At 37.2% G+C, this 17,300-nt stretch overlaps 1 protein-coding gene and 1 long non-coding RNA gene across 2 annotated transcripts; one reads left to right on the plus strand and one right to left on the minus strand.

Moving 5' to 3' along the window:
• Positions 1-869: 869 nt before the first annotated feature.
• On the minus strand, positions 870-6,396 carry LOC123530474 (uncharacterized). The gene is made up of 3 exons (XR_006682301.2): positions 6,252-6,396; positions 3,311-3,463; positions 870-1,247 (listed from the first exon to the last, which is right to left on the minus strand). It is a non-coding gene; the product is annotated as an uncharacterized LOC123530474 (long non-coding RNA).
• A 3,523-nt stretch (positions 6,397-9,919) lies between these two features.
• On the plus strand, positions 9,920-17,049 carry LOC123545403 (complement C1q-like protein 2). Its single transcript, XM_053523555.1, has 3 exons — positions 9,920-10,028; positions 10,601-10,942; positions 16,994-17,049. Exons 1-3 carry the CDS (start codon positions 9,920-9,922, stop codon positions 17,047-17,049), a joined length of 507 nt encoding a protein of 168 aa, XP_053379530.1.
• The last annotated feature ends 251 nt before the right edge of the window (positions 17,050-17,300 follow it).

A 17,300-nucleotide genomic window follows, 5' to 3' on the forward strand; every position in this document is an offset into this window, starting at 1 on the left:
AGAGGGACAGCATTTGAGTATTAGGTTTGTTCTTGACCTCGGGGTAGGCACAATGGAACTTTTGATTTTGTCTTTGAGTAAAACATTCAACCCGAGTTTCATATGCAAATTCAAAGGATCAAACTACTGGTTTGAGCTTGCCCAAATGTGGTTGGCCCATGGTTTCTGTAAGTCATCTTGAATTAATGGAACATTCACCAAAAGTTTCGTAAATCTTTATGAAGTCTAAGGACTCAAAATTCAGAAGTCATATGTTTGACCTTCATTTGATATCTTGACCTTGCTTTGGCAGGCACAACTGGTTTTGTTCAGTGTCCTGATGAGTGCAACATACAACCCAAGGTTCATGCATATCTATCAATGGGTGTAGAAGATATAGAACAGCCAAAAATGTCCAAGACACCAACTCTCACCTCTGTAATCTTGACCTAAAGCTGGCACAACTGGAATATGGGTTCTTTATGAATGCACTATTTAACTATCCTTCCAAGGGGTTTAGGAGATTCAGACTGTACACAAAATTCAAGTTTCGGAACATATGTTGTGATCATGACTGAATCAAAGCTTGGGGAGCATGGGTTGAGCATTCAACTGAAATTTAGGTTATATCCTTCTAGTGGTTAAGGAAATCTGGACTGGACACGAAAATCCAAGGTGCTATCATTTGACCTAAATTTGTAACCTTGAACACAAGTTCTTCAAGTTATACTGATAAGATTTAAATTCTACCCAGACCCTTCAATAATTTACATTCCAGGGGTTTAGAATATAAAGACCAGACACTTCTAACTGGATCATTTGTCAGACTGAAAGACAAAAATTGTGTTTTGATGGGGAATAATTTTTCAAATTGCAAATGCAGAAGGCAAGTAGTATTAAACTTAATTATGAAAAAAAATCTGAAGTATTTCAAAATAATTATATTATCAAAACATAAAACACTAATATTTCAAATTGTGTGATCACCAGTGCACATGATATTAAATAATACCTGAAAAATCAAAATGTAACAACTGATAAAATCAAAGAACAAAGGACTGCATAAAATAAGGAAACTAGAGACTATCGCATAATTGCTGGGTTGAATATCCACTGAGTGAATAAGATGAGCAGATATTGTCTAGATGAAGTTACGGTAACTTTGAAAATTTCTGTTCAAAATGAAACACACTAAATCCAAACACTTGAGTCTTTATATGTACCACTTTACGAAGCCAAGCCATACTGAAAGACTTCAGGTTCTGTTTCTGAAAAGAAAAAAAACAAAAAAACTTTTTTATTAGCAGGTTCCATAACATGTTTTGTCTCATAATACACTTTTTTTTCTTTAATTTTTTTTAAAACTATAAATTCCGGCTATTAAAAATTAGGTTTTTTCTTCACAATTTGACTTCTGAACAGTTCCAATATTCTGGGTATCAACTGTAAATATTTTTGATCTAGAAGCTGCAACTTGATCTAGGAGCTGCAACTTACATGTACAAACATGATATCTTGAAGGAGGGGTGTCAGACTTGTGCATTATTTAGTTATTGTGTGTACAGTGACCTACTCTGAAATCAGTAATATCTATTGGGATTAACTCTCAAAGAAAAAAAAGACAATTCCTATATATTTTCACTTCAGTCTATGAGACTAAATTTCATTGAAAAAAGAAAATTCCTAAATGTTTGTCTTTTAAACATCTAACAAAGGCAATGGCTGCAGATTAGAAGCTTTCCTTCCCCTGACTGCTGATGGGTAACCCGGTATACATTTCCTACCATGACTGCTGATGGGTGTACATTTCCTACCATGACTGTTGATGGGTGTACATTTCCTACCGTGACTGCTGATGGGTGTAAATTTCCTACCATGTCTGCTGATGGGTGTACATTTCCTACCGTGACTGCTGGTGGCTGTACATTTCCTACCGTGAATGCTGATGGGTGTACATTTCCACACCATGAATGCTGATGGGTGTACATTTCCTACCATGAATACTGAGGGGTGTGCATTTCCACACCATGACTGCTGATGGGTGTTGTTTCCTACCATGAATGCTGAGGGGTGTACATTTCCTGCCATGAATGCTGATGGGTGTATATTTCCACAGCATGAATGCTGATGGGTGTACATTTCCTACCATGACTGCTGATGGGTGTACATTTCCACACCATGAATGCTGATGGGTGTACATTTCCTACCATGAATGCTGATGGGTGTACATTTCCACACCATGAATGCTGATGGGTGTACATTTCCTACCATGAATGCTGATGGGTGTACATTTCCACACCATGACTGCTGATGGGTGTACATTTCCACACCATGAATACTGATGGGTGTACATTTCCTACCATGAATGCTGATGGGTGTACATTTCCACACCATGAATGCTGATGGGTGTACATTTCCTACCATGAATGCTGATGGGTGTACATTTCCACACCATGAATGCTGATGGGTGTACATTTCCTACCATGAATGCTGATGGGTGTACATTTCCACACCATGAATGCTGATGGGTGTACATTTCCTACCATGAATGCTGATGGGTGTACATTTCCTACCATGAATGCTGATGGGTGTACATTTCCACACCATGAATGCTGATGGGTGTACATTTCCTACCATGAATGCTGATGGGTGTACATTACCATACCATGACTGCTGATGGGTGTACATTTCCTACCAGGACTGCTGATATGCTGGTCTTTTCTTTATTCAAGAGATAATTACTGCTAATAAACACCTAACAAAGGCAATGGCTTGAAGATTAGAAGCTTTCCTACCCCTGTTGGTCATGACTGCTGATGGGTCTTCATTTCCTACCTGTTCTGTCTGCACCAACTTTTATTTTCAACCTGTTCTAAGCATTCCAGATCACTAATCTTTTTCACCCTAGCTCTAGGATTCCAAGGCTAGTCACCACACTCTCGGCACCAATGTAACAGAAGCGGAAAAATGTGCAGCCCGATACAGGACTCAAACCTGTGACCTTCTGCTTGCAAGTCAGATGCTCTACCAACTGAGCTAATCGGTATCATAGACTAATTATATACATTATATACAAACTGCTACAGTTGTTTTAATTTTCACGCCAACCCTAGATAACTTGAGAATTTTGTTTATCCCTTTGTGGTTTTGTGTGTTCAGTGTTTTATTCTAAGTAATTCTGCAGATGAGGCCTATTGTTTCCATATATCTTCAAAATAGTGCAAGACCGCCGATAGACATGCATATTTACAAACTTACCTTAGAACTATTTTTAACAATCAAAGGTCACGTTCTCTACAACTACACACCAGTAAAGACTTGTTAGATTTACCTTCCGTATATCAAACAAGATGTATCAAGACTGCTGGTTCTTTTCAGCGTTCTGCAGCATATCTGTAAGTTTCTTTTGTTCTTCCAACATTAACAGGTTTTGTTTCTTCTTCTCTTGTTTTTCCAACTCCATCTTTACACCTGTCTTTACATCCTAATAAAAGAATTACAAGAAATTATACAGCGTATCATCTTATATTATCAGTTTCACAATTGAGAAGTTAAGTTTCAAGTTTGGGAACTTCGAAGCTGATGAAAAATTTTATTAGGACATTTAAAAAAAATATGAACAGTAGAAATTTAGAATAATCTCTCATGTTCACAATGATTTATTTTACATAATGGCCGGTACTCTCTATATTCTTATGTACTGAGACTTTTGAAAGAAACAAGTAAAAAGTGGTAATTTTGCTTCCCAAACATGAAGCAAGTTACTAACTTTACTATCAAATTCCCCATTCTGGAAGTAGGGAAAAACCCATAGACTGTTTCCTAAACAGGAAGTTTCCACCAGTAAACTTCAAATTAAATCATTCCAGATATTATACTAATGTGTAACACCTGTGTAAAATCAAGGCGAAAAACGCTACTGCATGGTGATCATAAGTGTCATGAAGATCCATCAATGGATTACTTTGTTTCTGGGAATTTATGAATTTTAAAACAAAGGGAACTAGAAAATGCTTTTGTAAAAAAGCGCATGTCTCCCCCAATGCAAAGTCCTATAGGCAAGAAGTCAATAGGGGTCAGGAGCGAAAGTCAAAGAGACACTGATGGTTGACTGCAATAGGGATCATCTACTTGGCATGTCCAGTCATCCCGCTAAATTTCAACACTCTTGGCCTAGTGGTTCTCAAGTCACTGTTCAGGCTCCTGTGACCTTGACCTTTGATCAAGTGACCTCAAAATAATAGGGGTCATCTACTCTGCATGTCCAATCATCCTATTAAGTTTCAACATTGTAGGTCAAGTGGTTCTCAAGTTATTTCCAAAAAATGATTTTACATGAACAGGCCCCTGTGACCTTGACCTTTAATAGACTGACCCCAAAATCAATAGGGGTCATCTACTCTGCATGTTCAATTATCCTATGAAGTTTCAACATTCTGGGTCAAGTGGTTCTCTAGTTATTGATCAGAACTGGTTATCAATGTTCAGGCCTCTGTGACCTTGACCTTTAACGGAGTGACCCCAAAAACAATAGGGGTCATTTACTCTGCATGAACAATTCTCCTATGAAGTTTCAACATTCTGGGTCGAGAGGTTCTCAAGTTATTGATTGGAAATGGTTTTCCATGTTCAGGCCCCTGTGGCCTTGACCTTTAACAGAGTGACCCTAAAATCGTTAGGGGTCATCTACTCTGCATGACCAATCATCCTATGAAGTTTCATCATTCTGGGTCAAGTGGTTCTCAAGTTATTGACCGGAAATGGTTTTCAATGTTCAGGCCCCTGTGACCTTGACCTTTCACAGAGTGACCCTAAAATCGTTAGGGGTCATCTACTCTACATGACCAATCATCCTATTAAGTTTCAACATTCTGGGTCAAGTGGTTCTCAAGTTACTGACCGGAAATGGTTTTCAATGTTCAGGCCCCTGTGACCTTGACCTTTAATGGAGTGACCCCAAAATTGATAGGGGTCATCTACTTTGCATGTACAATCATCCTATGAAGTTTCAACATTCTGCGTCACGTGGTTCTCTAGTTATTGATCGGAAATGGTTTTCCATGTTCAGGCCCCTGTGACCTTGACCTTTGATGGAGTGACCCCAAAATCAATAGGGGTCATCTACTCTTCATGACCAATCATCCTATGAAGTTTCAACATTTTGGGTCAAGTGGTTCTCTAGTTATTGATCGGAAATGGTTTTCAATGTTCAGGCCCCTGTGACCTTGACCTTTGACGAAGTGACCCCAAAATCAATAGGGGTCATCTACTCTTCATGACCAATCATCCTATGAAGTTTCAACATTCTGGGTCAAGTGGTTCTCTAGTCATTGATCGGAAATGGTTTTCAATGTTCAGGCCCCTGTGACCTTGACCTTTGACGGAGTGACCCCAAAATCAATATGGGTCATCTACTCTTCATGGCCAATCATCCTATGAAGTTTCAACATTCTGGGTCAAGTGGTTCTCAAGTTATTGATCGGAAATGGTTTTCAATGTTCAGGCCCCTGTGACCTTGATCTTTGACTGAGTGACCCCAAAAACAATAGGGGTCGTCTACTCCAGCAGCCCTACAACCCTATGAAGTTTGAAGGTTCTAGGTCAAATGGTTCTCCAGTTATTGCTCGGAAATGAAGTGTGACGTACGGACGGACGGACAGGGCAAAAACAATATGTCTCCTGGGGGAGACATAAAAAAATAACTCTGCAGTTACTGAAGAGATATGCATGCATCACTGCCCTATAGTGATCTATAGTTGTGTTTAATTTCATGAAGATCCATCAATGGATTACTTTATTATGTGGGAATTTATGGACTCAAAGGGCAATAAATAAGTCTGATTAATGAAGAGATCCTGAAAAAAATTGTGCTTGTATCATGGCATACAAATTTCTATTAATGATTTCTAGAATTAGCAATGGTTTTTTCCCAGGATTAAAGAATTATAAATACTCCTGTTTCCTGTGACTTACCATATGTATTTAAAACAACGAAAAAATACGAGAACAAACTTTTAAAATTATCTCCCATTTTTAAAGATAAAATATAGTCTCCTAGCTCTTTGAAAATACCGTTCTCAATATTCATATTGATTACCGGGCCTTTAGCCAGCCCTGTACGGGTTGTCTAGAGGTCCGGACGTTTACACTCTGGGTCTAGAGGTCAGGTTTCCGACCCCTTGCCACAGCCTTACATAACACTGTCCACACTGTCTGTTACTAACAACGTATATTGGTTTAAAAAAAAGAACTGCAAAACAATGGAATCTTACATCTCGCTCTAACTGATGGACAACGTGTACGTATGAAATTATCCCGAAACAAGTAACAGCTGATGCTGCAAATGTTAACTTTGCTTTTGTTGACATTTTCCGCTGATTATTCTAGTAGAGTGATTTGCCCCTGAGTACTCTTTATGTCACGGCGAGCATCGGTTGGCAGATTTTGATACGTGAAACGGCATACGATCGTGATTATTAATCCTTTTTCCAAATATTCTATTGTACTATTTAATTGACCTGTCAAAAAATGTTCCCGGCTTTCATGTTAATCTTATATAGGCTCGAACAGAATATAATGAAAGCCGGGTCCATTTTTTGACAGGTCAAATAAATTGGACAATACATCTTCTTTTATACATAAAGAAATTTTCATCAAAATGTTATTTTACAGGTTGCCCGGAAGATCTTGGATATCGTGTGGGAGACGATATATAGGGAGATAGGTCACTAACTATTGAATATTTTCTCTTCACGAAATGCACAAAAAATGTTACATAGACTTTTGTTTAATGGCTTTTAATCGCATAATGTTTTTGGAAAATAATATAAAAAATTTCTATCAGCAGGGAACGATTTTCTATAGAATTCTGCGCTTAAAATCTTTATAGAATCGATTTTAATAACTATACTGTTTTTTTAATCAGTTTTTGCACGATCAACGGATTTTTTCCACAGATTTTGTATCTTATTTTAGTCAGCCTATATGTCTTATAAGCAAGGATTTCACAGAGAAAAATCCTTTTGGTCTTTTTAATCACAAACATAATCATTCATAACTTTATCATGACATCAGGGGTTCTAACTGACCAAGGAAAGGCGTGGTTGTATTTTTTTTTAAGTTCAATTCGGTTTATGTTAACAACTTTAAACTTATGGATATAAAAAGAATGTTACTTCAATATTGTCAACTTAATTCAGCTATAATAATTTTCATAATTTTTTGAACATTTGTTTGAGATGTGCACACATTCAGATGGGATTCTAACAGCCATTTTTTTACTGCTTTTCTTATATTGTAATGAACATCTGTAATAGGCTAAAAAAAAAAAAGAAACACACAAACAAACAAAAAGCAAACTAGAAACATGATGAAATAAAGCATGAACAATACACATCATGCATTGAAAACACACATTGTAGCAGTAGCAGTGGTATAAGTAGTAGTGTTCTACATTCGATGCAGGAAAATTACTTTCTTTCAACTCCATAGCACATATCTTCAAACCTTACAGTTGACAGCTATTACGTAATCGTTGATAAGCTACAAATAAGGTTGAAGTTGTTAACATTTTTGTTTTGGGATTGGGGCGCTTATACTGTAGTAGATCTTGGCATTTAAATACTTTTAATATACGTTATGTTTGTCAGGAGACAGCTCATGAGCTAATAGGTTCAACATGAGCTATTGCGTTCGCCCTGTGCCCGTCGTCCGTGGTCGTTCGTCGTCCGTCGTCAACAATTGAATGTTAACACTCTAGGGTTTACAACTTTGGCCCAGTTTCAATAACATTTGGCCAGAATATTACCCTCAATAAGATCTATGAAAGTTTTGTTACTTGGTCATCTGCAACCAAAAACTAGGCTATTGTGTCAATCAATAGGAAGACCTTATTTACACTAAATTTATATAAAACATAATATTACAGCCCTTTATATGCATGGGTTACTTATGTACCCTACATTCATTTAAAGGTATATTAGACCCAAATTCATTTTTGAAAATATAAAGAATTACTTCATGGTATCTATATATTCATAGAACTGATATATTTATGTTTATAAGCAGTACGGAACCAGTCCAAGCATAATAATTATAGCTATAAGCATGGTTAAGGTGTGTACTGTCATTAAGGAGGCTGGATGTGGTTTTTTAAAAACAATTGCTGTTATACATGTCATTTAATTATGAACACAGTTAATTGATATCTTAGGTGGAGTTAAATTTATTTACTGAGAATTTTTTACCTTTAAAGTTAATAACTAAAATGAAATATTTTTGTGAAAGATGCGCATTAATGTTTTTAAAAGTTATAGGAATCTTGACCAAGAAGAGTTTGTTTTTAACTTTAGTACTGAATTTACCATTTGTTCTTTTAACCCTGTGCCTCGTGAGATCTAGATTACTTTATACAACTGTCAGGAGACTTGCGCCTCCTCATTATCAGTATATTATATACTACTTGAATATAAATAGTTCTTGATTGTGCAGAATATTATGTTAAACTAGAATTTCATCGAGTCTGTGAGGAAATGAAGTCGTCCACTAAATGCTAGAGTTCTATGGCCAAATTAAGTACAAGTCAAATGGTTTATCGCGGCCAGAAATTTGTACAAACCGGACAGAAGTTGCGAAATTGTCATTAGTGCAGGAAAGAAGCGTTTACCATAATGTCTAATACTGGACAGGTATAGTGACATACGTTTAAGATATCATGCTTTCTGTTTATGCAGGTAAACTTGTGTTTGGTTAAATTTCAACAGAGCACAATTGTCTGAACAGTGTACAAACTCATTACTGTTTTTTTCAGGCAAGGGTGGAAAAAAAGTGGTAGACAATGAAAGCAGTAACATTTTTATTAAAAAAAAAATAAACAATGAGACAAAAATTTCCAACATCTTTGGACGATTCAAAAATCCCATGTAAACATACGATAAAGCCCGAAACGCGTGAAAATGTTCCGAATGTAAATCAGGTGAAGTAGGCGCTCTATGTATAGAGTTAGATTATGCGTCTTGATACTGTACCAGAGGGGTCGGTCAATTGTGGGTTATTGATTACACTGGGCGAGTCTACTTACTTACTACTTGAGGATGAAAAAAAAACGTGTTTTTTTAAATGTTGCTCTTAAACAAGGGTGGCGGTTGAACTACAAAAAGTACAACAACAGTTAATTCACAACAAATCGTACGGTATGTTTTATAATCAGTAGAAGCTAGTCGTATTTACGCTTATGAGACCTGTTTCACCCATAAGTAAAGAATTCACAGGTCCATCATGAAATATTTTCCCCAGCGCGCATATACTTCACCTATTCCATATGATCGCGGCCTCCAGGCGATCAATAAGAGTTTAAGATTCTGATATTTACTCAGTTGTATAATTTGGCTATTACATTTTAAAGCTAGACGACACAATGTTGGATAACTTTGCAGATTTACTGGAATATGATACATAAATTACATGAAATAAAATAGTTTAACATTTTAAGCTGGTAATTATCAATTTTGTAACGTAATGAATTGTACGTTTGGTTTCCACCTATGACAAATTAAGCAGGGTGGACTAGTCCGGGGATTGGATGGGAAAGGGCGCGTATTTCTCGACATCTGAGACACGAAAAGTAATTAAATGTTTTAGAAGCAAAGAAGCAATAGCAAACTGATACCAGATTTGGTTTTATTACGTCTGTTCATACGAGCTAATGAAATATGTGCCTCGTCATTTTCTCTATTAGAAAAAAGAGAAAGGAGTATGTTAACCGACAATAACCAGTTGACTTAAAATTCTCAAGAATTCATTTCCCATGGGCCATTTTTTGCGACACAATTCTTAGAACAATACAATTTTATTTCCAATTTTTAAAGATAACGAAAAGGACACGAACGGCGCAAAGTAAAGACAAGTTTCAAACGTTTAATAGTGCAGTCAGACCGATGCAATGAGGGTTGTGTTTTTCTTTGTTTATTCAATTATTGTCTGTGCATATGCAGAGGATATTGAGGAGAGACTGTCAAAATTGGAGGATGAACTGTCAACCCATAATGAAGGTCTAGGAAAAGTCTTAAAGTTAGAAGAAGCGGTCAGAAGATTAGAAGAAAATGTAAAGGCCCAAGCGAAGTTATAAATCAGCTAAACCATTCATGTGTCAGAGGAAAGAACGTGACCTCCCGGTCAACAAATACAGGTTAGATGTTTCAAAAGTAATAAGGTATCTGAGAGTTACTAGAAGCCGAACTAGAAAAAAAATCATATTCAGTGATTTTAAGTTGTTTATGGCAAGGAGAGTATTTACAAAGACTATATCCCATAAGCTAAATCGCATTTTGTGATATAAGCAGTTTTATCCGAAGAAAATTTATTTAAGATAGAAAATATACAGAAAAACACATACAATTTTTTTTGTCTTAACATTCAAGTGCATACTAAAAGTCTCTATTCACTGACAGAGATTAACAATATAATCACTCGAGGATTGATAATACTGCATGTATACAGACTTAGTGGCATTATATTAAATCTACTTTTGTTCCAATGGCTTGATTATAATAAGTGTTGGTGAAAAATATCCGACGTCTTTTTCTCTTAACCAACTGAAGATAACACGTTAATATCATTTTAGTTAAGAGAGTTGCAGAGACAGTCGCATTTACGGTGTTTATGGACAAAGATGCTCACCATATAGGTATTAACCAGCCGTTACCCTTCAATAACGTTCTGACTAATATTGGAGGAGGATATCACCCTATGACGTACATATTTACATGCCCACTGAGCGAACTGTATCTGTTTAGCTTTGCCATTGCTGAGTTTAGTGCACCTGTACGTCAGGTTACTGCTCGACTAGTCATTGACGGTCAAAATGTAGTTGATGCCATTGCTGACCCTTTTCATTCCGGTCATGATGTTCAGGGAACAAACACTGCTGTCATTCAGGCATCATATAATACTGAAATATATAAATGTTTGCCTTTTTTATCTGTACTCTTCGCTTCGAAGAAGAGGGTTATATTGTTTTATTCAGACTCGGTCTGGTTTGTCTGTCAGATGTCCTTAGACCATTTTGCTTGTTGCCCAGAAACAAAGATAAATATCAAACAGGGAATTCCACGTTCCAAAAACACAGTCTCTCCAAAATGAACTCACAGCATGCAGATGTGCATAAGTTACCAACACACACACACTCTCGCATACAAAGCAAACACATGAGGACAAAACGAACAAACAAAGGAACACTCTTACCCTGCTAAATTTCTATAATGAACTTGTCCATCTTTCAATTTGGACAGTACCATTAACTGTTGAAAGGGGTGCTTACCCAAAGTATACTGACTGAATGGCGAACAGTGCAGATCATGATCAGAATCCACGGATGTGCAGGCTGATCATGATCTACACTGGCCGCAAAGATAGAATCAGTCGTGTCCGGCATGGTAATATTGTTGTTTTTTTGTTTCGGGTTTAACGCCATTTTTCAACAGTATTTCAGTCATGTAACGGCGGGCAGTTAACCTAAACTATGTTCCTGGATTCTGTACCAGTACAAACCTGTTCTCCGCAAGTAACTGCCAACTTCCCCACATGAATTATCAGAGGTGGAGGACGAATAATTTCAGACACAATGTCTTTTATCAAATCGTCACGGAGAACAAACGCCCCGCCCAGGGATCGAACTCGCGACCCCGCGATCCGTAGACCATTGCTCTCCCTACTGAGCTAAGCGGGCGGGTTACTCCGGCATGGTAAGGGTAACTGAAAAATAAAGCAGCTATCATTAACAATAACAAAGTTTCTTTTGAAAAGTATCTATTCAAATACCTTGAAAATGTTAACTAGCCGTAAAGGTCCAAATCCTACCCTAGTCAAATTTAAACCCAGTCAGCATTACTTCCAAATTGCTCACACAATCCAAACTGAATTTAGTATATCCAGAGGCTGTACGTCCACCCTTTGATTTTTTTAATCCATAATCTTAATGAAATCCATAAAATGTCCAAACTGGTAAGAAATACAGGAAAGTTTTCCAATATAATCTGGAAAGTAGATCCCTCGGAAGCACCGAGAAACAGTGAAAATTGCAGACTCGGTTTGATTGATTCTGTTTATGAGCAGTAGTGGAAAATGCAACACTGCCCACGCCCCCAGGCACCAGCTTAAGCAGTATTCAATCTTCAAATGTAAATGAATTGAAATTAATGATCCCGAAGATCTATTTGGTCCTACCTGTTCTCAAACCGCTTCCTGATTAAAGCGTCGTGGAAAGTTCCGGTACTTTCATGTATCATCAAGAAGAAAAAAGATTCTTTAAAAAATCCAATTTTTAAATTAACATCAACACCCTGTTTATCAGTATTGTGATAACACCTTCTGGAAAACCATATAATATAAATAACTTATTGTAATGCATGATCTCAAAACTAGAGCAGGCTTTACCACTGGCACCAGATCAGAAAGAAAATGCCTCCGTACGTGTTATACCCTACCCCTAGGTATTCTATAAGAACCATGGTCATGAACGGGAAAGTGCACTAACCCGTTCCAATCGTACATTTCTCAACTTAAACGCGCAGTTCGGTGAATGGGTACCTAGTATATTGAACAAGCGATAATTTATCTTCCATCGTGCACCAGTCACATTGTCTCAATATTCCATATTGCTGAGATTATCAACATATTTTATGCTTTCGTCAACGTTACAGGAAAAACTAACTTGACCTTCCCTAATGAACATCCGGTCTAGAGGTCACGGCAGTGTGCACATGTTTGGCGATACGTAAACAAACAAAAACGGAATTTAAAAAAATCACAATTTTACACTAAAACTCGAAATGATGAATGAAATTCATCTTGTATATGATCTTTAATTTGAAATCGTACATTGGTCTGCATCTGTTCTGTTTATTTTATTCATTTTGCACATTTATGCTGCATTTTCACATTTTAGCGAACACTTGTAGTAAAATGACGTTTGACATACATTTTCACAACAGCCAATCAGAATGGTTTTGTAATCTAGAACGGAACTTCACCAGGGAAGTTCAAGCAAGTTTTTTGTGTAACGTTGAAATAACTATAAACTACGCGTTGTTTTTCTAAGATAAGATGTATTGAAAAAATGTGACCGGTACACAATGGAAGATAAATTACCACTTGTTTGATATCCATAGTACACATTTACCGCACTGCGTGTTTTAGGTATGAAATGCGCGATTGAAACGGGTTAGTATATTTTCCCGTTCATGACCATGGTTCTTATAGAATACCTAGGGGTAGGGTATAACACGTACGGAGGCATTGTCTTTCTGATCTGGTGCCAGTGGGCTTTACAGTAAACAATAAGTCATCAACGTAGAAAATAATGATAAAGTTCAGCAAAATGGGGAATGGAATGCATATAACATTAGAGAGTGTTTGGTCTCACAATGGTCACACATTGATTATCTGTGGTCAGTAGATGATCCCTGTAATTTTTGGTATATTAGGTCAAAGGTCAAAGTCACAATGACATTGAGACTGGAAACATCTTGGCATACAGTTATCAATTTTCATAGGATGATTGCCTGTGGTTAGTAAACGACCCCTATTACTTTGGGAATAAATAGGTCAAAGGTCAATGTCATGGTGATCATGAGATTGAAAATGGTTTCCTCTCAATACATAAAGAACGCTTTGGCCTGCAGCCGTCAAACTTCATAGTAGGATTGTGGTCATTTGATGAACCCTGTTGCTAGGTCAAAGATCAATGTCAATGTCATGGTGACCTTGAAATTGAAAATGGTTTCTGCTCAATAAGAAAAGAACGCTTTAGCCTACAGTTCTCAAACTTCATAAGTTGATCGCCTGTGGTAAGTAGATGAACCTTATGGATTTGGGAGTTGGTAGATCATAAGTCAAGGTTACAGTGATCTCAAGACTGAAAATGGTTTCCACGCAGTAAGAACCCTTTGTCCTACTGTATTCAAACTTCATAGAATGATTACCTGTGGTCAGTAGAGGACCTCTACTATTTAGTAAGTAGGTCAAAATTCACGGTCATAATGATCTTGAGACTTTAAATGGTTTCCCCAATAAGTATACATGTAGAAGGTTTTGACTTACAATTCTGAAACTTCGTAAGATGGTTGCCTGTGGCCTGTAAATGACCCCTACTGGCTTTTGGATCCATAAGTCAAAGGTCAAGGTCACAGTGACCTCGGGACTGGATTTGGTTTTCGCACCGTAAGTTAAGAACAATTGAGGCTACTGTCTTGAAACTTTACAGGGTGATTGCCTGTGGTCAGTTGACGACTTTTGTTGTTTTGGGTGTCAGAATATCCAAAAGTCAAGCTAAATGTGATCTGAAACTGGACTTAAAATGAAACAGGCCATCACTGGGGCATATCATATTTTTTACAACAGTTCCTTTTATATATTATTTTGCTTACGCATTGTTTTCTTTTTCATTCTTAAGATTGGTTTGTTCAAACAATTTTAACGTTGATCAGGTGATACCCGTTGCCGTTTGAACTACAAAGTATAGACTGAGACAAATCAACATTGGATAAAATACTTAGTTTAGTAAACATTAAAATAATACCTATACGATTAAGACTAATATCAATGGTCATGGGACATGCTGTGCCGAATATCGATAGTAATAATAGATATAATAATAATAACGTTTATGTATAAGGATAACACATTTGACTATAACCAGTCTAACAAATGGTCTTCTAAAGGCAAGGCCTTCCAAATTCATTCGCAACATAGGCAGGGAAATGAAAGACACGAATTGAAAAAGCGTTAGAAATTATATCTACGTGACATAAAATACTTGTATTAATAACAGAAACAGACTGTAGAAATCAGCAGTAATTTAAGTAAAATTGACAACATAACAAAAACTTTATCATTTAGTTATAAGACTTATATCGTCAGAATGTGATATTTGAAGATTTTTTTTTATAAATGTATCTCTTTGACTCAGGGCGAGTACATAACTCGTGTAAATTTCCCCCGTCTTTTCAAGTTTTCAGCACTGAACTTTGATATCGATGTTTTATTTAACTTTTCCTTTGAAAAGAGAACTTTCACTTGTCAGAGTTTTCGTATTTTCAGTTCTTATAGCGTATCCGGTATTCTCTCAATGTCCATGTACTGAAGATGAGTTTCTAGTCACATGTTCTCCAGGGTGATTTCAAATTCCACCCTGAGGTCGTTGAAAACGCGTGATAGAAATTGCTGATTTCCGCGCACATATGACATACCCACACTAACACTCTTGCCTTGTTTGCTATCCTGTCGTTCTCTCTTTTTGATATATGTAAAAGCACCAAGTTATGCAGGTCACATTACCGATAATCATGGTTGTTTGCTCAAGAAGACATTGTGACACATTCGAAAATTACACGAGGCAAATACTAGCTCTGAGTCAAAGAAACAAATACATAATGAATCTGTATGAATCTGAATGAGTATGAACTACATAATTAGATACATTAGTATCCAACACTTTTTATAAGTTGTTTTATGCCCTGCAAAAAGAAAAGCATATTATTTTCTTGAACAATGTTGTGTCATTATTAATATTTTACTGTCTTTGGAAATAAGAATAAAGATTTTGTTTATGTAATACTGCATTATATCAATATCGTACTGTGTTTTTTGTACCATTATTGTAGTTTACATGCCAATAACATGTTGTCCACGACGAGTTTACCAAACTTCAACCAATGGCAATGAAAATGTTATAGAACTGGGTTGGTGTTTCTTAAGTCGATATTGGCCAGAGGACCAAAGCTTTACCTCTCCTTTTGTTGCCAATATACATTTGAGGCACACTAGTCCTATATATAGAAACCTGACAAAACATGTGACTGATTAAAAAGATAAGAGTCATTGTTTGTTATCATTATAGGGAAAACTTTTGCGCTTCAGGTGAACAAAGGTCAAACAGTCTGGGTAGCTAATTATTTAAACGGCGATTCATACTACCGGTCAGAAATAACTTCCGTTATTGCACATTTACTGGAGTTCTTATACAACCGTCGTAAAAAAAGAAATAAATATTGAAAGAAATATTACGTTATGTATTCTAAGAGAATAGAGATGATCCTCTTAAGTTCATGTCGTGTGTCGTCCGTAGTGTTTTGGGTCGACAGATGACATGCGACATTACGCACGACGTGCGATAATACGACGCAACCCCAACACGATGATTAATGTCGGAATGTTGTGTCGTATTTTTCGCCCATCATATCGTGTGTCGTGTGTCGTGGGGCATTGTTGCTCGTCATGTTGTGTGTGTGTCGACAATAAAATATTTTAGGTCAATGCACGACATGCAATATGGCAAAACTATTGGAAAAGACCAGCGACACAATGCACACTAAGGCAACGCGACGCTGGACACACAATTCGACGGGCAACAATGCGACGTGACATAATGACATTAATGTCGCGCGTCGTGTCGCATCGTCGTGTGTCGTGCAGCGTGTTTTTCATGTTGTCATGTGTGGTATCGCATTTTATGCGTCGATCTAAAAGAATGTACAGTTCAACGCTGCGACATGACTCACGACAATGCAGCATTTACACACGATAATGCGACATGACATGCGGCACATTGTCTCGATGTTGTGTCGTGTTCTTACCCTTCGTATCATGTCGAGTGTGGAATAACATTGTTACATGTCATGTCAGGCATCTTTTCGTATTGCCGCACGTCAAATCGCATGTTGTGCGTCAACTTAGTAGACTAAACCACATGACGGGCGACATTTCGACACGACGCTCGACACAGAGTAAGACGGACAACAGTACGGCACGACATCGGGACATGAATGTCTTGCATCTTGATGGATTGCCGTGCGTCATGCCTTTAAAGATTTGGGGTTTTCCACTTTTTTATTTTATTATTACATCAGCGTTGTTTGTGCCGTGTGGCGGCCGTAAAATGTCTCCCCGTACCTTCAATCAGAGATGTTATAGTTCAGCACGACATTATGTTATGTTAGTGTTCTGTTTAACTTTTCAGCTTTTGGCTTGGGTGGTTCCAGTACTCCAGCTTTTAAAGCTTTGGGTATTATGTAATCACCCCATGGATATGGTGCCTGCTTTTTAATTTTGTCTTTTGGCTGTTTCTGTGATATGCAGGCTCCATAATCACAGATCCCCTCTCTAAATTCCAGTTTGTTTAGTCGTGCCCATTGTTTTCTCGTTTAGGGCAAAGACATTGTTTTTATATGGGGACCATACGCCGCTTTTTATGGAATTGCACTCTGTGCATCATTGAAGGTTCAATGTGCACCGCCGTATTCATACATCTGCGGATGTCTCTAAAT

Source organism: Mercenaria mercenaria, chromosome 1 (genome assembly GCF_021730395.1).
Source record: "Mercenaria mercenaria strain notata chromosome 1, MADL_Memer_1, whole genome shotgun sequence".
Lineage (NCBI taxonomy): Eukaryota > Metazoa > Mollusca > Bivalvia > Venerida > Veneridae > Mercenaria > Mercenaria mercenaria.